The sequence below is a fragment of the Hyposmocoma kahamanoa genome, unplaced genomic scaffold (genome assembly GCF_003589595.1).
Source record: "Hyposmocoma kahamanoa isolate Upper Pololo Valley unplaced genomic scaffold, ASM358959v1 228, whole genome shotgun sequence".
NCBI classification, from domain to species: domain Eukaryota; kingdom Metazoa; phylum Arthropoda; class Insecta; order Lepidoptera; family Cosmopterigidae; genus Hyposmocoma; species Hyposmocoma kahamanoa.
The window spans coordinates 599,045-624,681 of NW_020653747.1; the positions used below are offsets into that span (position 1 = coordinate 599,045).

At 37.2% G+C, this 25,637-nt stretch overlaps 1 protein-coding gene across 1 annotated transcript in view; it reads right to left on the reverse strand.

Annotated features, from left to right (window-relative positions):
• LOC113228366 (protein son of sevenless-like) overlaps nucleotides 1–25,619 on the reverse strand; it is a gene marked incomplete at its 5' end in the record, with an annotated part of 58,237 nt that extends 32,618 nt beyond the window's left edge. Inside the window, 16 exons of the mRNA XM_026461639.1 lie at nucleotides 2,629–2,748; nucleotides 4,025–4,146; nucleotides 6,545–6,707; nucleotides 7,710–7,892; nucleotides 8,352–8,447; nucleotides 10,534–10,867; nucleotides 12,113–12,224; nucleotides 16,327–16,507; nucleotides 17,633–17,771; nucleotides 17,832–17,973; nucleotides 18,041–18,146; nucleotides 18,918–19,018; nucleotides 20,654–20,784; nucleotides 21,317–21,381; nucleotides 22,497–22,664; nucleotides 25,494–25,619. Coding sequence (XP_026317424.1) covers nucleotides 2,629–2,748; nucleotides 4,025–4,146; nucleotides 6,545–6,707; nucleotides 7,710–7,892; nucleotides 8,352–8,447; nucleotides 10,534–10,867; nucleotides 12,113–12,224; nucleotides 16,327–16,507; nucleotides 17,633–17,771; nucleotides 17,832–17,973; nucleotides 18,041–18,146; nucleotides 18,918–19,018; nucleotides 20,654–20,784; nucleotides 21,317–21,381; nucleotides 22,497–22,664; nucleotides 25,494–25,619 — 2,289 coding nt within the window. The remainder of the gene's footprint in view (nucleotides 1–2,628; nucleotides 2,749–4,024; nucleotides 4,147–6,544; nucleotides 6,708–7,709; nucleotides 7,893–8,351; nucleotides 8,448–10,533; nucleotides 10,868–12,112; nucleotides 12,225–16,326; nucleotides 16,508–17,632; nucleotides 17,772–17,831; nucleotides 17,974–18,040; nucleotides 18,147–18,917; nucleotides 19,019–20,653; nucleotides 20,785–21,316; nucleotides 21,382–22,496; nucleotides 22,665–25,493) is intronic.
• Nucleotides 25,620–25,637: the final 18 nt, after the last annotated feature.

The window sequence follows — 25,637 nt, forward strand, 5'->3', positions numbered from 1 at the left end:
CTATTTAAGCCTGTAAGTGGGATTGCCTGTCAAATTCGTACTATGACCTCACAAAAACAATTCACTGTTCATGCAGTCTACGTTCTCCATTCGAAATCCGTTCACCTTTTCTTTTATAGCAAAATCGTATCAAGACGTACCATTTGCCATGCAAATCTGTAAGAATAAGCAATTCAAAAAAAGTTACCCCGTGACTACTTTTTTTTAGATTTCGTTACATTTTTAAGAAATTTCGTTAAGTTTTATTATTTGTAATTGTTATCTTTTTAGGTTATATAGCCAATTGTCAATAAATAAATACTATTATAGATTAGATAGATAGATACTTCATATATCTTAATTGACCAAAATTGATCTAACCTCATACATGTTTTAAGATCTGTATGAATTTGTGTGCGAGAAAGGTAAGTAATTTCTGACACATTTTAAAATTAAACAAAAATTTATCAATTACATTGTGGGTGATAAGATTGTTTTTTATTAGTTTGAAGTAACTCATTACTTCAGGCATTTAAGCCATTTATCTCTTTTTTACCACTCTGTAGTCTACACACTGTAGTCTTGCCGATCTGTACCAGCAAAAATTACATTGGTACTACATACATTGATTTGGCATCGTTTAAAATTCAAAGATCAAGTTTATTTACTCCTACTAATCGGCAAGATTTGAGACCCGCTTCTAAATCGTGATTTGTGACTTAGATGCACCTAATTCATCGCTGATTTTGCGATATAAACATTATTGCAATGTTTTTTGCTTGAGATTGGAGGCGAATCTCAGTAATTATCCTACAAAATCGTTATTTTATAGTGAAAAAAGTTTAGCAGACACAAGTAATATTTTGAATTGCCATTGGTGACAGTCGTTCGATTTTTCTAATATTTAATGCCTTGTGATTCTATTACACCTATAACTATTGAGCGTTTTTTGAAAATTTTAGATCAAGTTCCCAAGCTTTTGATAAAATTGTTGATAAATTATTGGCATGAATGTTATTGCAATTTTTAAATGGAATTTTAATAATTTTATTGACCGAAAATAACTTTTAAACAGTGCCAAATTTGACTTTAATGCAATCAATGAAAATGTACGAATACAAGAAACGTTCCAATTATGTTATCAAATCACAAACTCATGTTATTAATTTCAATGACAATGACTAGACATGACATGTAATTATGTCGTACGACAAATTGTAAAGCATGATTGAAAAGTTGCCGATATTACAAAATAACGTAATAAGTATAATTAATAATAAAATTAACAAAAAAATATAATTATTCTCAGTTTGAACACAATCTATAAATAGCGCTTGAACGCTCCCAGGATCGTACATCTGTCTACTTATTTCATATGATTTAGTATGTAGTTCCATCTCGCTCCAGCCAGAGACAATAATTAACGTTTAAAAAGTAAAACTCATCATCCTGCCAAGCCATTCCCGTTCAACTTTGTGTAGGTCATGATACGAATTTAAGCAATTCAGTTTGTCCAGTGAATTGAATGGTACTCGGCTGGTTGGTTATAAGCTCATAGTAGGCCCCCAGCACCTAATTACCCTTAGGAACCGGAACGCAGCAATGCTGACATTACTGCTTGGGGGCAGAAATAGGTAAGGTGGCAGTACCACCCTGGACGAACTCTTTCACAAGGAGCTCTACTTTACTTACTGTTATTAAATTATCATAATAATTAAATACTTATTACGCTTGCAATGGATACTACCTTAGATCAAATTCAAATTATTCCCGTATTAATTCGTAATGTATATATATAAAGTTCTATTTAGTTCAGTTGATATAAAAAAAATCATTAGTATAATAATAATAAATAAATAAATAACGCACACACTCAACATAGCCCCGCACTAGGGAAACCCTGTGTCGCGGGTGCCATGGACACACGCATAGACAACCACAAATTACACCCAAACTCACGAGAGAAATAATTGTAGGCCATACAACTATTTCTCTCGGCCCGGGAATCGAACCTGGGACCTCTGCGTGGCAGTCCGGCATGGTAACCGTTCGGCCACGGAGGCAGTTAATAATAAGTATATGTGAAGTACTTACTGAATAGTGGTTTTCTTGTAAAATTTCGAGGCAAGTTTAAGGGGGGACTGTTTTACGTAATCTAATAGCCAATAGATGGCGTTGGTAGGGCGAAATAATAGTTTATTACGATATTCGCAAAATTGGCAGCCAAAACTTATACTTTTATTGTATACGCGATTGGAGGAATTCATGATACATTTAAAATTCATACAACTTTTCATATACAATCTTTGAATTAGATAAAAATATCTATTATCCGCTCGAAACTTAGTTACACACACATACGAAGGTATGGTTGTTGTTTTTTCAATTTCTATCAAGAAAATTTTCAGGAATCGTGTTTTATTGTAATCAGTGTATATTCTCAATTTTACTACATATTTTTTCCAAAATGGTTGATCTGACACTTCCACTGTTATGCAGAATCAACCAAAGCGATTTGAAGTTGTACAGACTCTTAAAGGTCAATAAGAAAAATTTGCTGTTTACATCATCGCATTAGGTTGGAAATAAATAAACTATAATCCCAAACCCGTGCCCAGTGGTGGAATGTACAGACGAGAGAAGACTTACGAATTTAGGCATCGGCTTGACTTGGTTCCGTGGTTCAATCTCGTTGCTTTTGAGGTAGAGGTAGTCGGCGATCTCCTTCTCGTCCATGCCGGGGAACGGATCCAGCGACTCCAGGAATGCCTGTACAACCAGACAATTGCTTGTGGTGTGGTGGATACACAGCACTTCTAGGACTCGAAGAGAATAATTTATCACAGTCGCAGGAGATTTAAGTTCTCTCCTACCGATAATAATAATAAATATAAATAATGAAACAGTTATGTGTTGTTGTCGACAGTTTTATCGATAAATTGTGAAAGAAAATAAAATTTTACTGAAATGCATGAATAGTGAACGTTATAACGTTCTAATGATTAATCATTGCATTATCGCCTTTTTTCGGAGTTTTGACAATTGCCTCACTGGTATTGAAATTAGGGATGCAAGGGAAGAGTCATAACGGAAACAGATGTCAAAACCAAATCTTAGCGGAAACGAAAGCAGATGCGGAAGTGCAAATGCTATAGAGATCTCAAGGCCATAATTCTAAACAGGGCTTGTTTTTGGTTGACATCACAGAACTGCTAAAAAATGCACGCACCACCGTCAAGCAAACCGCGCACGAGCCTGATCCGTCGCGAGCATTGTAAACTTCCGTTTAAAGCTACGTTATAAAAGTTAAGAAAGCAGAAACGAGAAAAGATGTGCAAAAGTGTGCCGAAGTTCCGCAGTTACGGAAACAGAAGCGGAGATCTGTTTCATCAATAATTAAAATTAATTCGTAAAGCTACGTACGAGCTTATTATTCCAATACGACGTCCATTTTTTAAAAAAAGAGGATCCCAATTCGACTGTATGTTTTTTTGTATGTATGTTACGCGATAACTCCGCCATTTGTGAACCGATTTTGATTATTCTTTATTTGTTGGAAAGAGGGTACCTCAGAAGTGGTCCCATTTAAATTTGAAGAAAATGTTCGACCTCTAAGGGTGGTAAACTAGGGGATGAATGACTTTTGAGGTCGGTTTTTTTAGTACTCTGTACTGAGGATAGGTTATTAATTGGTACGTTTTACGTTATCAGTTTTTAGTTTTTACGTCTTGAATCTCGATTTATATTTAAATAAAAGAAGTTCGGCTGTTATTGCGTAAACGTAACCAATATTCAGTCGATAGTCGATAACATTTTAAATTTATCAATTGTAATCACTAGCTGCTTGTAAGGTGGCAATCTTTTTTTACATAATATTGTTATTTTACACTATCTTGGAAACAAAAGACAAACATGTAGTCGTGTTTAATCTATGTGACGATTTCAAATGTAATTTTATAGTTATTGATATTGTATATATAGATATTGTAGTTTTTTAATTGTGTATTTTTTATACAATAACAAAATTATTAAAACCAACACTCACTCTGGTCTTAGGTTCGACGGTAAGGCAATATGGCTGGTTCTGGTATTGCTGGATTTCTCCAGTGATCTCGGCAACTTTCCGTCGCTTCGAGAAGTTGATCAGTTCCGAGTTCGGTAGATAGTCTGTGGACGAATTAATTCAAAATTAATATTTTATTTGTATCATTAAATTCGATTTACACTGTATATTTTAAAAGAAGGATAGCGACATCCCGTGTCACAAAGCATTAAAAAAGCTAATTGAATACAGCCTGTAGAAGCTGGGTTTATAAAGTTGATATAGGTTATATTTATAATATTGTCCCGTATTTCGCTTCAGATGTTTGTTCGTAGTAGCAGGAAACAAGTTTTCAGTTCGTTCCCAAAAATAATAAAGAACTTCCCGAATATTCCCCAATCTGCCAAACCATCATTATCATGTTCTGCAGCAATGAAAATGAATAAAAATTAAATCTGCCCAAATGGCAGAAATCTGCCACAAATGATCACTCTGTTCTCAATATCAATGTAACATTGACGTTGGCAAGAGGTCTCTTGTCAAAACGTTCCTTTGCAACTATCATTATATCTCATTTAAATATTGTCTAAATATGTATTTTTGTCACATTGTGTTTTATTTTTTGCTTTATGTCAATACTGTTTAACTGATTACTTCATTAGGTATTTTATAGCTTTAATGTTTTATGTGTGTACTATAAAATAACCAATACTTCAAATAAGTAAACATTCAATCATGCTTAAATGACACGTTACCTGTTCTTGCATCTATTCTAAAATACTTACTAATTTTTTCATTCTCGACTTCTAAAAATATACAAAAATATGACTAGGCATAAACTAAAACGCAAAATTATACTAGCAATGTCCATGTACGGCTCTTCGTCGTTATTGGGGCAGCTTTCGCCATCCTTCTTTTTAGGACTATAAAAATAATAACAAAGGTTCCAAACATTATCGTGTCATTTGTCATTTTGATTTAGTGCAATTTGTTGCCTGAAAAAAATAGGTTTACTATCACTGTTTCTTCGTTTATATTTTGTCTAATAGATAATCGGACAATAACGCTCACACTATAACGCTCACACTCAACATAGCCCCGCACTAGGGAAGCCCTGTGTCGCGGGTGCCATGGACACACACATAGACAACCACAAATTACACCCAAACTCACGAGAGAAATAAATGTAGGCCATACAAATATTTCTCCCGGCCCGGGAATCGAACCTGGGACCTCTGCGTGGCAGTCCGGCATGGTAACCGTTCGGCCACGGAGGCAGTTAAAAAAACAATGATCAGAATAAAATCTAAAATGTAATAAGAAAATTCAAATTGTAATTTCTTTTCTGTTGTGCAAACACGTGACGTCATACGTAGGTAGAGAGTTTGAAAAAATCATATTTTTTCAAAAATATAAATATTTTCCGGATATTATTCACGCTAAATAAAACTTCAAAAGATATTTCTAAACGTAAAACATAATATGAGCCTTCCAAATTATATTTTTCCTACTTTTCAGATTTTTTCCGGAAAAAATTCTACTATTTCAAATTTTTCAGAAAATTACCCAACAGTATATGTAGATAAATAAAGATACGTCACTATTACATTGTGTTTTTTCTTTGTTTAATCGCTTTTTAACTAAAAGGTGTGAAAAAGTTGGATTGAGGAAATCAATACGAGAAATTCTGTAGTTTACTTACCAATGACGTCACGTGTTCCGAGTTGACAAGTAGTGCCGTTTGCGCGGCATTTTTTTAAATGAGATTAAAATATGTTATTCAAATATTTATAACAAGTCTGCAGTCTGCGAGCATGTCATGGATAAACCTAGACATTCAATGAAGTTTGACAAACCCCAGGTCCTTGCAAAAGAAGTCCGTTATCTACCCAGGATGCTGCGAGAGGCCATTGAAATTAAAAAACATCCTAATTTCAACAGGGAAGATGGTTTCTCCGTACCACCAGTTTGGGATCCAGTATTTCCTCTAATAAAAAATCCCAAACAGACATAAGACTGCAGTACTAATTAATATGTTTTAGTTTATTCTAATTTCTATTAATAATTAATAATAAATTGAACTTAATAAAAATTCATTCGATAAAATAATTTGTAAAACTTAATATAGCGTAAATTGGAATGTTTTCTTTGTAAAATTAAAAATAAGGTATTTAATTAACAACTATAGTAACTATAGTGAAAAAATAAGGTGGTTTGCATCAATATTAGACATAACTGGTTGAAGACTGCACCACCTCAGTCAACCGTGACCATTGGACTTGTAAAGGGCCCGAAACGTCGGTTTGTTTGAAAAAACAAATATACGCGATTTAAGTCCGGAAAAATGTTTGGTAGTAAATGAAGGTTTTAGTTTTATGATCAATTTCAAATACTTTTGTTGTCCGGTTCCCTTTTCTATAAAAAAAAGAAGTGCTAGAAGACCTTGTCAAGGTCACTTCGTTAAATTCAAGCCTTACAAGTTCAGAGGTAGATTTAGATGATGATGAAGAGAAATTGCCTCACCCTGGTTGCCGACCTCGATGTGCAGAATGTTGGTGAGGTACATGCCGAAGAAGGGCACGCAAGGCGGGTTGATGGACCGCAGCCTCTCCTGATACCTTCGAAAGTGGTCGTTATTCAATTCCCGGAACTCTTCCAATGCCTTCAAATGGCGTACGGAGACGAGCTGCAAAAATAAACGAAGTTTATTATAATCTAAAAAAACCGACCTCAAAAGTCATTCATCCCCTAGTTTGCCACCCCTTAGTGCAGTGATAGATCCATCTGATTCAAACTAAGGGCCAACACCAATAGTTGCTGTAAGCTATTGTGGTTTTTAGCCTAATAAAAGATGGTCTAAGTATGCAGAAAAGACTTTTTTTTATTTGTAATATCAAGTGATGGGACGAACATGTCGTGCGCCTGGTGGTAAGCGACACGTCTGTCCATAACAGTTGCAGTGCCACTTAATAGCTTTAAATCGCAAAGATCTCAAGGAAACTTCCACTGCGCCCGTCACCCTGAGAATAAGTTGACAAGTCTCTCGTACCTGTAATTTTTACCAGCATCCTGACCCTTCAAAGCCGGAATGTAGTAATGCTCACATTGCTGCTTCGCGGCAGAAACATTGCTGATCGAACTCAGGGTGACGGGCGCAGTGGCAGTGCCCCTCAGACACTTGCAATTTAAAGCTCTGAGTGGCACTGCAACTATTATGGACAGGTGTGTAGCTTACCAATAAGCACACGACTTGTTCAGCCCGTCACTGGATATTATAAAAAAAAAAATTTTCAAATGGTTCCAATTTCGATTATAAAACAATATATTCTGAAATAAAGCTAATGTCGACCCCTCCCACGTAAAGTATCGTATGTCAAAATTGCCAAGTTTACAGCGGAGCCTTTTAAAGTTCTGAATTCACTGAAAGAAGCATAACACGTGACTTTAGATTTCTCACTTTTATTCGGCAAATCTCGTTACACACGTTGAATATCATAAAATCCTAGATATCGGTTAGATGATCTATTAGATGATCACTCTATGTGAGTAACAAGCTTTGCCGAATGAAACGGAGAACTTTAAAACACTCCCCTGTAAACTTGGCAATTTCGACATACGATACTTTACGTAGGATGCGTCGATGTGTCAATAGCTCTTAATAATAAATCTCGTTTCGCTGATGACTCACCGAAAACGTGGTCTTCAAGCGGTGCACCGAGGCACTGCCGCAGGCGGCCACGACGGCCAGCACGCCGTTAAAGTTGTTCAAGTCTCTCAACGCGATAGCGACATCCAGAAATCTGGACACCACAGCAATTCGCTCATCCTGGTTTTCGCTTTCAACAATCCATTTCTCCATCCACCGGGTGAACTATTCAGCAAAAAAAAACATTGTTTATCCAATTACGAAGTAAACATTATAACACTATGGCGATATGACAGTGAATAATCTCAGTATAGAGTACTAAAAAAATCCGACCTCAAAAGTTATTCATCCCCTAGTTTGCCACCCTTAGAGGGCGAATATTTTCTTCATGGGACCAGTACCGAGGTACCCTCTTTCCAACAAAAAAAAATGATCATCAGAATGGGTTCACAGATCGCGTAACATACATACAACAAAAAAAAATTTTCTTTTTTTTAAATCGGTTAAAAAAGGACGTAAGTGGACGTCCTCTCATAGCCGTAGCTTTTCAACTACCCACCAAATTTTTACGAATGCAGTATCAGTCAATTCGTCTTCGAAACTTGTAAGATCGTGCGTCTTCCAATCATGACAAAAATGTCACATTTGACAGTCCGCAGAAGAATGCTATTACAGTGCACTCACATTAGTGGTGTGTTTAATGATCTTGAGCAAATTGGGACTGGATTTCTCCTTGTCTTCCTTCGTCCACACCGCGCCCACCAGCTCCGAAGGTTTCACCTGTAATTATGAAAGGATTACTCTAGCGGCAATTATTATACGCGCGTGCATTTTGTTTCAACGTCGCTTTATTAGAAAACTGTACACACCGACTCCTCCTACGTAAAGTATCGTATGTCGAAATTGACAAGTTTGCAGGGGAGCGTTAAGTTTTCAATTCACTAAAATGAGTATAACACCGTGACTTTAGCATAGAAATGCTAAATTAAATTGTAAAATGATAAAATAAATTGTGGTTTTTCATCTAACCGATATCTAGGATATTTTACAATATTCTATATGAGTTTTGCCGAATAAAACTGAGAAATACAAGTCACGTGTTATGCTCATTCCAGTGAATTCAAAACTTTAAAACGCTCCCCTGTAAACTTGGCAATTTCGACATACGATGCTTTACGTAGGAAGGGTCGATACGTGAAGAAAATTTTATATCGAATGTAGTCGTAACAGAACATTACAGTATGTAATTTTTTTATCCCGCGGTACCAATAATTGTACATTACGTATTAAGGACGGTAAATACGTAATTACCAACGAGGGTCTGTTAGAAGCCCGAAGCCAAAAGCTGAGGGCTTTAAAAATTCGAGTTTTGTATTTTTTGACCGTTCGTGATAAATATAATGTTTTTCATCAGATTTGCGAAGAAATAAATACAATATAAATATAGTTCAATACAACAACTATGGGTTTGGCAAATTGCGGGTTTTTTTTTGGTTTTTTTTTTCTGCCATTGATAATACAACTCGAAGTAAAATGTTGAAAAGTGCAAAGACGCATACAGCCATGATGGATTGTAAAAAAAATTGCATACACAAAATAATTAAAACCAATAATAAGAATTCTTAGGTTTTCGCAATTGTTATACATAGGAAATGAAACTATTGTAAAATTAAAAATGAGGTATTTAATTAATAACTTTTGTAACTATAGTGAAAAAAAATAGGGTGGTTTGCATTAATCTTAGACATAACTGGTTGATGACTGTACTACCTCAGTCAACCGTGACCAAGGGACCTGTAAAGGACCCGAAACGTTGGTTTGTTTGAAAAAACAAACATACGTGAATTAAAACCGGAAAAACAGTTTCATTTCCAAATATAAACAATTCTTAGTTATAGGTAGTTAATTAGTATGTGACTGAATTGCAATTAATTTTCTGTTTAGATGTATAATGTTTATATATAACAATTTAATTTTGAATTTAAATAACCTCCTTGCTTGAACTTGAACCTGACCTATTTAGGAAGTATGTCATGCTACAAATTAAAAAAAAGCTCCTTAGCGGCCATGGCTATAATGGAGAAAAAAAAGGCCCGTGGATTTTATTTGGGGCATGAAAATATTATACAATTTCAACACACTTTATAGGTCGATTATTCGATTGTATAATCATGTGTACACACGATTAACGTTTAAATTGAGACAATTTACCTGAAGGCGCACCGATTAATAGGATCGACTTAATTTATAAACGGATGTCAGTTTAGCGGCATAGTAATGAACGGGCACGGGTCGCTCATGCGCGTTCGGTGTTATGTTACAATCTGAGAACTATAAAGAAATTTTTCAGCTCAGTGGCGAGTACTATAGACAATAGAATTTTGATTCAGAACTAAAACGAGCGACTTTATGATAAGGCTTATGAAATTATAATTGATAGATTAAAGTACAGTAGCAGAAAAGATACTATTTCTCAAACATGTTCGGAAATCTTTGCATTACTTTCAAAAAAACGAACGTGGAAAGTTTACCATGTATGGACCGAGTGACTTCTTCCCGGCTAAGGTTTGCAAAGTATTTATGAAAATCCATTACTGTCCACTTCTCTAAATTTTTTAATAAACCTACTGGATGAACTATGTAAACACGCAAAACGAAAACTCATGCAGCCAACTGCCAAGTGTAAGTAATCGTAATTTAATTGTATTTTTTTTAAATGGTGGTAAAATAAATGTCGAGTACATAAACTCGATGACTAAGTGTTCCTTTGCAATTTTGACCTTTTTTGAATGTTCGTCGCGAAAGCAAGTTCTAGTGAGAAGAGCAAACATTACAAGACTTGGTGTCAATGAACACAGCTACTGGCCTGCCGGTAGAGCTGGAACTCCAGCAGCGTGAGCTGGCGCGCCAGCTCCAGCGGGTGCAGCGCCAGCGGGTGCCAGCGGTGCCGCTCGGGCTCGTGCACGTGGCGCAGCACGGCGGGCGGCAGGCGGTCGAACACGTGCGCCACGGCCCCGGCGGCCCCGGCCTCGTCGTCGCCCACGCGCCGCTGCAGCGTCTTCAGCACGCTCTGCACCCACTTGCGCATGGGCTTGCCGTCCACGCCCTCCAGGAAGGCGCGCAGCCGCGCCAGCAGCGCCGGCTCGCGCTCGAAGTCGTAGAAGTGCTGGTCCACCCAGTGCCGCAGCACGTTGATCACCCTGCGAGGAAAAGATCATATGTAAGGTAGCCCCTGGCGCCCCGAGAACTCTTCAGACCGCCTTGGGAAACTGATTTAAAAGTAAATAATGGCCGCTTCATCGACATACTGTAACCGTCGGAAAATAATCCACACTCTCCCAAGATACAAGGGCGGTTTCACTTTATTGCAATTTATTTTTTAAGTCTTCATTTAGAACGCCTTACTAAGTAACTGACGTTACTTTTTTTAAATTAGAGGGAAACTAAAAAGAAATACAAATAAAAAGTCACATAGGCCGATATACTTTTTGAAAATGAAGAAAACGGAATTTCTGTTTCTCGTCTACAATCAGAACATCAAAACTTATCAATGTAGTCACCAAAATTGGTACCATTTAACTTTTTTATTTGATTTTTTTACCGATTTGCATCAAACGAAGAACTGATAGCTGAAAAACAGGCTCATTTTTGAATTTGACAAAAAAAATTTTTTTTCATGACTTTAGGAAGGCGGGATACTGCTGGTCAAGGTTTATAGAGTTAAAAGGGTATTACGTAGAAAAATAAACCATAATTAAATTTTTTTTTTCATCTCAAATACTTATCAAAACAGAATTATCAAACCATCCTCATATGCCAAATTGCAAAAACTTGTACCTTCAATGCTCAACATTAAACCCCGACCATGCTTATAATGTCAATGCACGAAATAAATTAACAATCTTTATTAATCTACTCTGCCCCAGGGCACTTATGACATAACCTCAAAACCGAGAAAACAATGTTTAAAGAAATGAAATAAAAAATATATACTTTTCTCTCGCTATAACAATGGAAAGAACAATGTTGTAGCTTTAGCTTATGTTTAATTTATTTATTTATTGAATTTAATTAATTATTATTATTGTTAATTTTAATTTCATTTTATCGGTAGAGATTTTTTTTTGTACATTTAAATATACATGGTGTGGTTGCCTATAACTGAAGTTGCAACTATATGTTAATTAATAAGTATTTATTGTTTTGTATACGTTAAGTTGTAAACTTTGTTGGCAATCCTTAATAAATAAATAACTTCATACATTTTTTGAAAAAAAAAACCAAAAACATTACGTGCGCCCTTTCAACTAACGGCGACTGTATTGAGTTACCTACTAGGCAAAGATCTCCCCTAAAATCCTTCACTGTTTTTCCCATAATTTCTTACCAAACCCACCGAGACTGTCCAGCCTTCTCGGCGTCGTCTTAAATTAACAAATAAATACCTGAATTTAACTGGCTGTTGAAATTCTTTCCTATACCGCTTCCAGTCTTCTCTGGTCGTGTTTTTGCTTAATTTCTCTGAATCCGTACTCGCTAAGCTCTCTATACTATCAGCTGTGAACAAAACAAGTATATATAAGCCCATTAGGTTAAATAACAAAGTTCTAAATAGGGTTGATCACTTTAAGTACTTAGATCATATTGTAACATCGGATCTAAGAGATGATATGGATATTGTCCGAGGGAATATGCTCGCTCGCAGATTTTCTCGGTGTACAGACACTGTCAAAGTGCGCTTTTTAAAGCGTACAGCCAAACTTTTACACGAGCGGTGTGGGTGAAATACACCCAACGATCCGTTAGCGTCTCTCGCGTTCAATATAATAATACTTTTAGAAATCTGATGGGGCTGCCACATTTCTGCAACGCATCTGCAATGTTCGCGAAGGCGCACACAGACGGTTTCCATGCCATTTTACGCAAGAGGATGGCATCTTTAATGCATCGCCCAAGATGCTCCAATGTCTTTCTAAAAGTGTTATCAGACAAACATGATTGTCGAATATGGAAACAATGGCTGAAGTTGACTGGAAGTTCAACAGTAGTTATTATTATTATTATTGTGTTATGTGTAGTTACAAAGTAATATAGATAGACTAACATTAGTTAATAAGTGTTTGTATAACTAACCAATGATATGAATTTTTTAATTATCGGAAATAAATTATTATTATTAAATTGTCACTAGTCACGTAGTTACTTATTATTATTACTTTCACTGCGACAAAATGGCGGGCTTTTGAACTTACAAGTACAGTTTTAAAAAGATTATTTTTATTTTGAGTACATTATGAAGAAAATATGAAGAAAGAAATAGTGATGAAGAAAGTTAGAACTATAGTTCTTATTTTAAATCAAACCACAAAAGATTTTATCCTGAAAATTCCACTAATTACGAATTCAAAGTTTTTTTTTTGTTTGTGAACGTGAAAACATAATAATATATTAGAACTACAATGGAAAATATTTATTGAGGATCCCGATAACTAAACGAAGACTCAAAGGACTTGTATCTAAGCCGAAACTCATAAAAAAATACTTTGACTTAAAGGTAATTTACGTCATTTCATTCTTCTACAAAGAAAGAAAATACATATAAAACCGGGTACTCACTATAGAATAAAGGTTTAGGTAATTAACTAAAACCTAAACTACTACTACTAAAAACTAAAACCGGTTTAGTGTACAAGTCCCTATTCACTCACACATTTTTTTGGATATGAATGTTCAACGCAAGCGCAGCTATTTTGCACGATTTAACCTTCACTGGGTTCGCGGAGTGGCAAATTAATTTACTTCCATTTTTATTAATATGGACATCCGCAAAGTAACGCCTGAATCTATTAATTACTTAAAACTCTATTTACAACAAATATTTAATTGTAAATATTTTTTTAATTTGGGCGTTAATGGGTTTTAACCCGATTTAAACTCGGAGTTAACAAATCGTCGAGTTAAAACCCAGATGCTTGCCCACCTCAGGTGTTAACGCAAATGAACTATAGCTACAGTGATACATTACCTATGTCATACTCAAGCAGTGACGCGTTGGGACTGACGTCCTTCTTCGGTTTGCTCCTTGTTACTGATAGCGTGCGAAAATTCAGGAAGTGGTCAATTTGTGGTCAATTGTGGACGAGTTATGGGCTTCTTTAGTGAATTGTGGACAAAGTGTAGTTGATTTTCATTTTGTTGCAATGTGTGGTCAATTTACAGTCATAAATGGTCAATTAACATTGGGAGTGAAACCATTCTTTCGGATCAAAATCGCGTATATTTGTTTTTTCAAACAAACCAAAATGTTTCGGGTGTTTTAAGAGGGACTACAATGAGCTCTTGTAGTAGTCCTGATTAAACACATAGTAGCAATAGAGCTTCTTGTGAAAGAGTTCGTCCAGGGAAGTACTGGGGAAATTACAGTCCCATGTGCCTGTAATTTCACCAGCACCCTTACCCTTTGAACTTGGCGGCAGAAATAGGCAAGGTGGCAGTACTTCCCTGGACGAACTCTCACAAACTCTACTGCTACTGCAGGTTCCATGCGGTTTAAGTTTACTATTTATTAGGTTTCGAGCGACTTACAGGTCTCATGGTAACGGCTTGACTGAGATCCGAAAAAAATATTTCCAATGTCTAGGAATCGCGAAAACCTATAGTCCATCCAACCATTTATTACACTTTTGACAGCTCGACTACTAATCAATTAGTGATGTCCTAATGCGCTACCGATTCGAAATTTTAATCGTAATTTGAATTTGTTCAAAAACAATTCATTCTTTGAACAGCGGTAGTTTTTATGGTTAAAAAGTTTTAATCGAATTAATACATTGACATTTTCATATTTTAGGTGTTAAGGAATGGGGTAACGTGCGACCTTGGTGGTATATTAAAACCATTACAAATTATAATGATTTCATTATAATGTATTAGACAGGTACCAAAACCTATACAACGGAGCACGTCGCTTCACTATAGTAACGAAAAAAACAGTGTCCATGAAGTATTGTATTATTTGTCTATTGTTGCTTGTCAATAATTATGAAACTTCACAGGTACGCTTATGTAAAAAGTAAAATAAAAGGTTGGACGGAGTATAAGCCAATTTAAACAGTCATTAGTGGTAATAGGAAAAATTTGTTGAAAATTTGAATAGTCAGTCTTTTTTAAAGATCAGAGCAAAATTACATTTGTAAGATTGCCAGTTTTCATAAAATTTAAAATAGTCATGCAGTTGTTGCCGACAGTTTTATCGATAAATAGTGAAAGAAGGTACAATTTTATCTGAATTGTGAACATTAAGACGTTCTAATGATTACTAAATGCGTCATAACCTGTGCCCAGCAGTTGTACGTTTAATGGGCCGCTGATGATTCAATTAATAATAAAAATAACGCGCACACACTCATAGAGGACACCCAAAGATTCGCACGAAGCGTTACGCTTGCACATTTATATGGCGAACTTGGGCCTTTTCAAGGTGAGAATGAATAGGCATTATTTAGGTGTGCATGCTCCATAGTCGACCTCAACGTCACTTTCCATCACGTGAGATGGATGTCAAAAGCGCACTTATATTTTATTTTTAAAAATCAAAATGCCGCGGGTGCCATGGACACACACATAGACAACCACAAATTACAACCATACTCACGAGAGAAATAAATGTAGGTCATACAAATATTTATCCCGCCAAGTGAATCGAAGCCGGGACCTCTGCGTAGCAGTCCGGCATGGTAACCGTTCGGCTGCACAGGCAGTTAATGAAACAAATTCAGCTATTTATTGCATAAGCGTGACCAACATTCAATCGATAGTCGATGGAATATTTATCGACTACAACACTAGCTGCTTGCATTTTACTCCATCTTGAAAAAGACAAGCCATAGTTGTAAGTGATCATAGTGGTAATTGGTGGTCGGTCATATTGGGTTTTGTAGTGATATGCGGTAAGCTGTACGTAACAAGCTGCGGTTATTATGTTTGTATTTATTAACAATTATTTATACAGAAAAGAAAAAAATAGTATTTCTGTGTTAAATCGAAGCAACGATAGAATAGGTGACAGTTTAGTGTAGAATCCTCGTTATGTTGCAAATAAAAAAAAATTAAGCTTTTTTGCCGTTGGTGGCCCCGGTGTGGCAACAGATGTTGGTTCGATCTTTGTTTCAATAATAACAAATTAGTGGAGTAATTTCACCAAAAAAATTGACCAATAAACTCAAGAGGAGTGCTAATTAATCTCCACACTACAGACCATAACACTGAAATCAAAATTCCGTCTTATAACTAGATTTAATTTTTTATAATATAAAGAGATGGCTTTGCTGAATAAAACTGAGAAATGCTAAAGTCATGTGTTATGTTCATTTCTGACTTGGCAATTTCGACGTGGTACTTTACGTAGAAGGGGCCGAAATGGCTTTTTGGTGATCTTGGCGACATCTGGTGTACCAATAGGGTACTAAATACCCGACTACGCTGTTCTGTATCGCGATAAGCAATTCACTTGAATTATTGTTCCATGGTAGTACAAATATCATATAAACAACAAAATAAATAAAACTAAATTATTTAATTGCGAACATGAAGATCGTTGTTAAATTGTCTGTCTTTTGTAATATTATCGTTATTGATAATTAAAAATGACATTACTTACTCTGTCTTGGCGCGTCGTAGACCTCGCTCGGTTCCGGAATGTTGAACCGCTCGATGAGCAAGTCGAGCAGTTCGCCAGGCGAACAGAACGAGCGATACGTGGTTAGGAACGTTCGCACGAGGTTCAAATCGGCATATATATGATAAGTTAGTCTTTCTACTAGTTTTAGGAGTGTTGCGCCCTGTGGAGGGAAAGTAAATTTAACTCTAATATCGTTTGTAGACTTAATGAATGATATGAATGAATGGTAAAAGGAGATGAAGGTCCCAAATATCGATAATGGTGTGCCAAAGCAAGAAATAGGGTGTCAAGTATTGATAATAGAATGCCATGCTGGAGACACACATCTAGATGCCAAGGGAAGATGGCGGGTTGCCGCAGAACAAAACAAAGGTGCCAAATACCGATAATAGTGTGCCAAAGCAGGAAATAGGGTGCCAAGTATTGGTAATAGGGTGTGACGCTGGAAAGACGGTTGTAAAAGAGTAATATTATTGTTAATCTCTAGATGCTAAGGGAAGAAAGCAGGGTGTCTCAGAACAAGGTAAATGTGCCAAAAAGCCTACTTTACCCTATCCTATTTCCTAAAATAGGGTGTCAAGTGTTGAAAATAGGGTGCCACGCTGTAAAGAAGGTTGTGAAAGAGTTATAAGTTATGTTATCGTTAACCTCTAGGTGCCAATATATCTATATATAATGCACATAAGGAGATAAAGGTGCCAAATATCGATAATAATATGCCAAAGCAGGAAACACGGTGTCACATATTGATAGTAGGGTGCCACTTTGGAAACAAGGTAACAAAGGTGTAATATTATCGTTAACCTAAATATCGTTAACTTAACAAATGGACGCAGACCCGACGTTCATTTGTTCTACAGGTTGTGAACATAATTTGAAGAAGTTAAAGCGTTCGTCACAGTAATCTCGTGATATAATGACTTTTGTTAAATGCAGCACTTACGTATTGGTACTAACATTTGGAAACGGGAAGAAACATGTTTAAATACGAGTTGGTATTTTTCACGTCTACCTAGGTTTCCCGAAGTTTCGGCCGGGTTGCACTGGCCGCGGTCAAGGGCTGGCTCAGTCGGCCTCGATTTGAAACGTTTTTATTCGTACGTAAACGCGTTTGTTCCTTTGTCCAAATGTTAGTACAATGCACCGCGAAAGTTTAAAGGTACATATTGCGTATTGACATTTTTATACCAGCGCATATTACGGGAGGAAGATTATGAAACGGAACCTCGAGGTGTCAAGGGAAGACAGGAGCCTCTAGAGGCTACGGAATGCCGCGCGGGCGCACCTTGATGAGCGGCGCGCCGGCGTTGGCGTGCTGCCGCTCCTCCAGCACGATGTTGTCCGGCGAGTCGGGCACGGCGAAGCGGTACAGGCGCGCCGGCGGCAGCTTCAGCGGGTGGCGCCGCTCCAGGTCCAGCAGGATGCTGCGGCAGAGGGCCGTGAGACGGGGCGGGACGGGGGCGGGCCGCGGCCGGGCCACTCACCTGTCCAGGCTGCGGTCCAGCATGGGCTTGGTGTTGAGCATGACCAGGTCGCACATCCAGTTGCGCTTCTCGGCGCACGACGCGCACGCCAGCAGCACGGGCGGGCCCACGCGCGGACACAGCTCCAGCAGGTGGCGGCCCTCTGCGGAGGAGGCGGGAGGGCGTCACTCGGGGAGAGGGCGGGGCGGCCGAGCGCGGACGCCACTCACCCTCGCCGTCGGCGCGGTCCACCAGCTCCAGCTTGCGCACGTGCAGCTTCTCCTTCAGCTTCAGCTGCACGCCGCCCACGGACCCGGCGCTGGCGTTCACCGTCACCTGCGGGGCAGCTGGCTCAGTCGAACCTTTTCAACTTCCGCGAAAAACGCGTTCCGTCGTCGATCAGTTCCGAATCCCAGAAATAAAGGTGACTTTTTTTTATGTATAATAGACACACGCTTGGCCACAATCTCACCTGATGTTAAGCGACGATGGAATACTTTTACCTAAAAAATGCCTATTCAATCTAGCCTTGAATAGCCCCAAATTGTACTTTTCGAGATATACAGATGGCCGGTAGAGCATTCCATTCCTTTGCCGTAAGCATCAGTAAAGAGGAAGCAAAGCGCTTAGTGCGAATAGGTGGAACATCAACGACATAAGAATGGCACAGGGATCATTTTATCTGTACGTGTACTAACGAAGAGACACAGAGTTTTCTAAATAGATATACCCTCAGATTCAGAACGAATGTGAATCGGATGCGGTGCGCAACGCGCTTATACGTACAGCAAAAAATTAACTACACTACCGCCATCTATGTTACCCGAAAAGCACTATTCAGAGCGTTCAAGTCTGGAGTAAATACACACTCTTTAAGCTAATGCGTACCACTTTCGGATATATTATCGCTTAACACCGTCAATACCACAACCACAGCTTCACCATCACCCACCTACCACTTCACCAACAGCTTTATATAAATCTCCTATACATGTCTCACCCATGTCTTCAGTCCGCAACTTGTATCGTCTATCGACCTCACTACAAAACGTCTCGCACTCCCATTTTCTGCCTCTTTTAAACATCAAAGCAATAAGAACTACTAACCAAACCAGTGATAGGTTTGCAGAGCAACAACAGCCCGTCGAACAGATACGCCCGTCGTTCTGCTATCCGCTTGCCGGGACCGATTTTCGATAACGTGTCCTCTGTAACAAAAAATATAACTTTTAAGAATAACAAGTATGCAGTAAAACTATTTTTAATACAGTTGCTCAAAACGTGGTATTTTTCGCACTACAAATCGTGCCGAAAGTTGGAATTTTCGCACTAGTGCTTTTTACTTTTCCATTTTTTTTTATTTACTGTTGTTTCAAATCTTAAGCACAGAACTAAAGAAGTTGTATATTTATTTAATATTTATGTGCTTTGTGACGTAAGTCATTCGTCATTAAAACTTATATTTATTTACAAATACTATATAATGAACGTATCGAGTGGAGGTCTCTGCCTACCCCTGAATGGGTGACAGGCGAGATTTTTATGTATATATTTGTTTTATGTATTACAGATAAATTGTATCTCACTACCGTGCACGGGTTCCCAAAGAAGTTTAAACAAAAGTACCAGGACTTCATAAGAAAAGTGGTTACAGACCGATATTACAGAAAATAAACAAAAACAGCACGTTAGAACTATATTTCCATTGACTTTTAAATAATGGTTGCAGTGGTTGTATTTCATTATTTTAATTTACTAGCCGAAAATGAGTTTTTTTTAAATACTGTTTTATTTTACTTTCAAGTTAGTTTTTTCCCAAATGTATTAAAAAACGTCGTTTGATACACGTGCGGATTTGTCATTTTCACTTGTCTCGCGTCTTGACCCTCGCCTCTGGCTCGGGCCAAGAAGCCTCGAGCCTCGTGAATAATGACTAACTTTCCGCACTTATATCAAAAATAACTATTTCATCACCCTTATTCGTAAATAGTATGATTGCGTGGTGGCTAACTTGACTTTAAACCCTATATAAACCCTCGGGCCTTTTTTCTTCCCATTACAGACATGGCCGGCAAGGAGTTTCTTTTTTATTTGTAGCACGACATACTTCCTTACATAGGTCAGGTTCAAGTTCAAGCAAGGAGGTTACTTAAGTTCAACATTAAAACATTCGCTTAAAATATTATCTAAACAGAAAATTAATTGCAATTCAGCCACATACTACTTAAATATTTATTACTAAGAATTTCTTCTTTAGTTATTTTCTTTATAAAAATTTAGCAATTTTTTTTACTATCCATCATGGCTACATTTTAGTTCGAGTTGTATTATTTATGGAAGAATAGCTAGCTGGCCATCTGTTGATAAAAAAAAACCGCGATTTGTAAAATCAATAATTGCTGGTTGTGAACCATATTTATTCATGCAAGAAATAAACAATGTCTTTACATCCTCGCAAATGTGATGAAAAACAATGTATGTACCATGGACAATAATAAAATACAAAACTCGAGTTATTAAAGCCCTCAGCCTTCGGCTTCGGGTTTCTAATAGACCTTCGTTGGTAATTTCTTATTTACCGTTAATACACAATATACTATTACATACTATTAAGAGCGTTTAACATTTAGAGCTTTTTACTGAATACCTTTTAATTTTCATTTAGAGTTATATCGTGAAACGGTAACACTAAATGTGAACAATTAATTATTACCTTTAAGTTTATCCTGGAGGTAGCCTGGTAAAGACTGCTATCTAGCAATAACGCTGCCTGTTTGTACCTGTCTTTTGTCTTCCTTTTTATGTATTTGTTACTGTGTTATAAAGAGTTGTATTGTATGTACCTCTGATGAATTCGTTGCAGCACTGGCCTATATCTCGGTTGTCCCAATTCTCCACCAGTTTGGCCAGCTCGCCGCACTTCTCGATGGCCTGCTGCCGCCGCGCGCGACTAGCCATCGGCAGGGTGGCTTCCCTGCGAGTCAGCACACCGAATACTTCACATATGCCTCTCTCTCTAATAGAAATGAAAACTAAATCAACTGCCCTTATTAATAATTGTACGGAATTTAAAAAAAAAACCTCAAAACCAACTCGATGAACTATTGTAAGTTGTTAAGGAGTAAGGTAGTCTGCAGATAGTCCTGGTTGCAGTATCGGATAAATCATTATCGTAATTATAATTATTAATAACAAAGATCGAACCGTCGTCTTCTGGCAAACCGTATTAGACGTTATTCCGTTGCGTATATAACCAGAAATAGAGACGAAATATGGGTCATCCATCCCTGTCCTTATATCACTTTTAAATGTCAATTCTCGTCGGCGCTGAAATCGCAAATTAGAAAGCTGAAATAGTACAGCGCCAACAACTAACCTGTGTGGACGTATCCGTATATTCTAAAACTATTATGTATTTATTGTAATAAAGATAATATCTCTAACAATGGGGGGCTGTCCGAGTGGCCCCTCCAGAGACAAAGATTTCAAACTTATACAAAACTCACATCTTTGGTCCATTTCCTAATGCCTTCATGAGTGATTTCTTTATCGGATGTAGATTGCATTCCACCTGTAAATAAATAAAACGATTTTTTTGATTTTTTACTATAATTTGTTTAATTATAGTAGTCAAAGTAAAGTTCAAAGAATCATATATTCCATAGGTAAAATTAGTACACTTAAAAACGTCATTTTTTTAGCTAGTGCTCGTTCATTGCGCTGACCTCCCTGAGAAGAACGAGCGAGAAACTTTATGCGTTGCTCTTTTCAATTAAATGCTATGAAATACACTTTGAATGAAATTTGTGAGGAATCTAGACTCATGTTGTCTTTCCATACATCTTTATCTAACACGTAGTCTTCAATTTTGTAACATGACTTTTCAATTAAAATAATTTTTATGTAAGTTTTAAACGTACAGTCTGTCTTCTTTGAAAACTGAGTAAAATGACATTTGTAGGGTTGCCAATTGTCACAAAATTTTAAACAGTTATGTAGTTGTTGTCGATAGTTTCATCAATAGATTGAGAAAGAAAGTAAAATTTTGCCAAAAATGACTGAACGGAGAATGTTACGACGTTCTAATGATTACTAATTAGGTTATTGTCTTCTTTATTATTATTTTGACAGCTATACTGAGATATTTTTTTTATTTATGCATTTTAACAAGAATAGCCGGATTTGATTATCTATGTTGAATTCAAATGAAAAACTTAAAAATATGTCTCGTTTTTGTATTTTTCATAAATATAGTTCTAAATACAAGGCATGTATGTACATAAAATTGACATTCGAATTAACTTGTGCTCAGTAATTGGAAAAATAATGGGTCGAGGATAATTCAAATGAAACAAGTTCGGCTATTTATTCGATAAGCGTTAGTCGATAGAATATTTATCGTCTGCAATCACTAGTTGCTCGCAAGCAGGCAACACTTTTGCGCAATTAACAGTCTATAACGAAATTATAACGTATGCTCTGGAATGTTACTGTAAAAACTTATACAGTTCCTATAGAAGAATCATTTAGTAGAGCCCGACGATGGCTGAACGCCGACAGTGGAACCGCTTAATGCGGCAAGTGTAGTAAATCATGAACGCCTCAAACAAGACGACTCCCTAAATGACTGGGGGATCTGTACAAACCCCAACTTAACTGTGGGGAATGCGATCCCAAAACACTTACCTGTTTAAAGCTCTCCCTGTCCTCGGAGGCGGGTGCGATCTGCAGTAACGCCAGCACGTAATTGTGGTAGAGGAAGACGTGACCGACGGGAGCCAGCAGTAACTTCGGCAGGTAGTACTTCACAGCTAGCCGGAACCCGTGCCCTGCAGTGTCCAGGCGCTCGGAGAGCTGGACAAAAAACGGTAGACTGTATTATGAGGGTGCATAATCACGGGAAAAAAAAACAACGTAAGGGCGTTAAGCCACGATTACTATCAGAACTAGAGATGAAACAGATATCCGGTAACTATCCGCTATCCGGCCGGACGCCGGATGTTCAAAAGTGAGAAAAATTCACAATAAGTACGCCAAATAAATTGATTTATTGAATAAAGAAGATAGTAGGTAATAGGATAACCAGCTACTACAGGATCGTTGACCAATCTGTTTATTACTCACTGAACGAACAATGAAGTTCGATACAGTTATCTGTAAATTTAGTACCTACTTAAATATTCAATAATTAAAGTGGATGACGACCAGATTTTCTGCATTAAATGGTAAAAGTCGGTTCTATTTAAAACCGGTCGCGATATGTTACTGGGTCAGATATCCGGCGGCCGGATATCCGGTCTAGGTGATCGTTGGATATCCGTTATCCGGCCAAAACACTAACCGTTTCATCTCTAATCAAAACCGCTGTCACGAAAACTTACATTATCGCAATGGGAAAAAAATAATTATCAACAAAAGTTAACTGGTCGATTTGAAGTGAAATAGTTGACGACACCTATTGACGACACCCGTCAATTGTTTCGAACTGGGGTTAGCCAAACGGAGCGCAGTTGTCACAGTAATGATATGGCAGAATAGTTTTCAAACTAAATGACATTTCGTCTCTATTTCTGGTTTGTATACTCGATAACTTTAAACCTCAATTACTATCAGAATCGTTGTCACCAAAACACAGCCAATCACATGTTAAACACTCTATGAAATCGTGATAATGATCGGTCATATTTTCTAATTTAAAAAGATGTTGTAAATTCTGGACTGTTAATATAATTTTAGCTTTACCCTCTTGGCATATCGTTGAAAGTGCAATACCTATTATTGCAAGTTACGACGTTTTTACATTGCAATTTCATCCAATGTGCTGCCATCTAGCGGTCAATAGCTGAAAGACGACGAACGATTGATGCCTACGAGTAGCGTTTAAAATTCGAGAGGATTTCTTAATTCTCCAAAAATAAGTCGATTATATCATATTGCAGCAGCATAAGGTTTATTTTCGTTTCTTATAACAAAAAAGTTTTACTATAAAGAAAAAAATGGAAATAATTATTAAAATTAAATTAGATTTAATGGTGATAATGAAACACCACAATGGATAATATTATACAAGTCGGTGCGACTACCATTTTTGCACTTCAAAGTAGCCGATTAAGGCATTTTTTTTCCACGATTGTCGAGGTTTTGCGCCAGATTATTGACAAGACCATAACGTACATACAAGCGAAAATGGCGGACAGAGCTCATGTTTGCGGAACTCCGCGTACTGTTGGCACACGTGACTCTAAGTTTTTTTTAAACACTTATCCTGTACCTATTTATTATTCTGTGGTTGAAGCATAGATATAGAAAAAAAGGGGAGATATGGTATGGGGGCGTGGTTCGTGTCGCCTCGATATGATCATTTTGATCATATCGAGGTGACATGCGTACAAACATCGCCACAGTGACATGGCGAACGTTGTACATACAAGATCTCTCGTAAAACGTGAAAATGCCAAGTTGTAGCGATACACTTTGTAAAAATTGGAGTGAAAAGAAAAATATTAAAACCAGTGAGATGATATCATTCCACCGGCTATTTGCATTTTTAGTAACTATTTCTATTATTATTCAATGTTTTCTTTTTATCTCCATAGAAATTTCTAGACTTAAATAGTGATGTTCATTTACGATAACTGATGTTTATCGACAATAAATTTTTACTGAAATGTTTGAATTTCTTACTATGATATTTGTAATTAAAGTCCCTAAAATATCGAAGCGAAAAGCATTCACGTTAAACTGATTTCTTTTATTTTACTATTATTATTATTATTATTATTACTAAACATTTTATTTCGAGTAACTTTAACACAACTCATATTTCGGACAACCGTTTAAATTTCATGTCAATTTGTATGTTGCTGTTGCTTGAAGAAAATGTGTGTGTATTATTGTTTTAAATATTTAAGATATTTAAATTCCATTATACTCGTAGATTAAACGTAGCGATTTTTAATTTTTAAGTTTTTCCAATGAGTTAAGAGTTAATCGCAAGAACTCACTGCGTGCGCCTGCACAACATTGCGCCTGAACCGACAGCCAAAGTGCGCGGGCGACGACGGCCACCAAGGGTGCAGGTGATCGTGTCCTGCGCGGTTCTATTAGTATCCCGCCGCGGCAACCGCGAGCAACCGTCACCACTACAGGCGTAAAACGCGCCGTGAAATGTGCTACTAATTTTACATACTTAACTGTTACAGTCTACAGATGCCGCGGTCCCGCGGCAGACGCGGGTAAAAACCGCTCCGTGAGTTCTTAGTGTAACGAAAAATGAGTTTCAGCGCCATCTAACGTCTAATAGTTAGCTATTATATACTACTAGCACTTTCACTAAAACGCCATCTGATGGTGAATGGCTGAACCAGGATTAAAAAATACTGAAATATCGTAATATAACTCTTATTCAAGTGACTGTAAGTTTAATTTTGTTAAATTTGAAAATTGTGTTACGTCGTTTTTACGGTTTAAGCCCTACCCAATCAAAATATTTAAGTTATGGTAGTAGATAATAGAGCGTAAAGTTTGAATTGCACACAAGCTAAAAAGTCGCGACATCGGTACCCGATCTTACATAGCGTCATTCCATATCTCCCCTTTTTTTCTATATTTATGGGTTGAAATTGTGAGCGTAAATCTACTTTATAAAGAAAAAAACCCTATTAATAATAAAAGTGAACTCACAACGGGGTCGTCGACGATGCTCTGCAAGGTATCCCTGGACTCCTTCCTCGTGACTATACTCGCGTATCGGACGTACGCGCGGAACTCTTCCACTTCTGCCAGTTCTAAGAGAGAAAATTCACCAATTAACGAAACAAAAAAGCA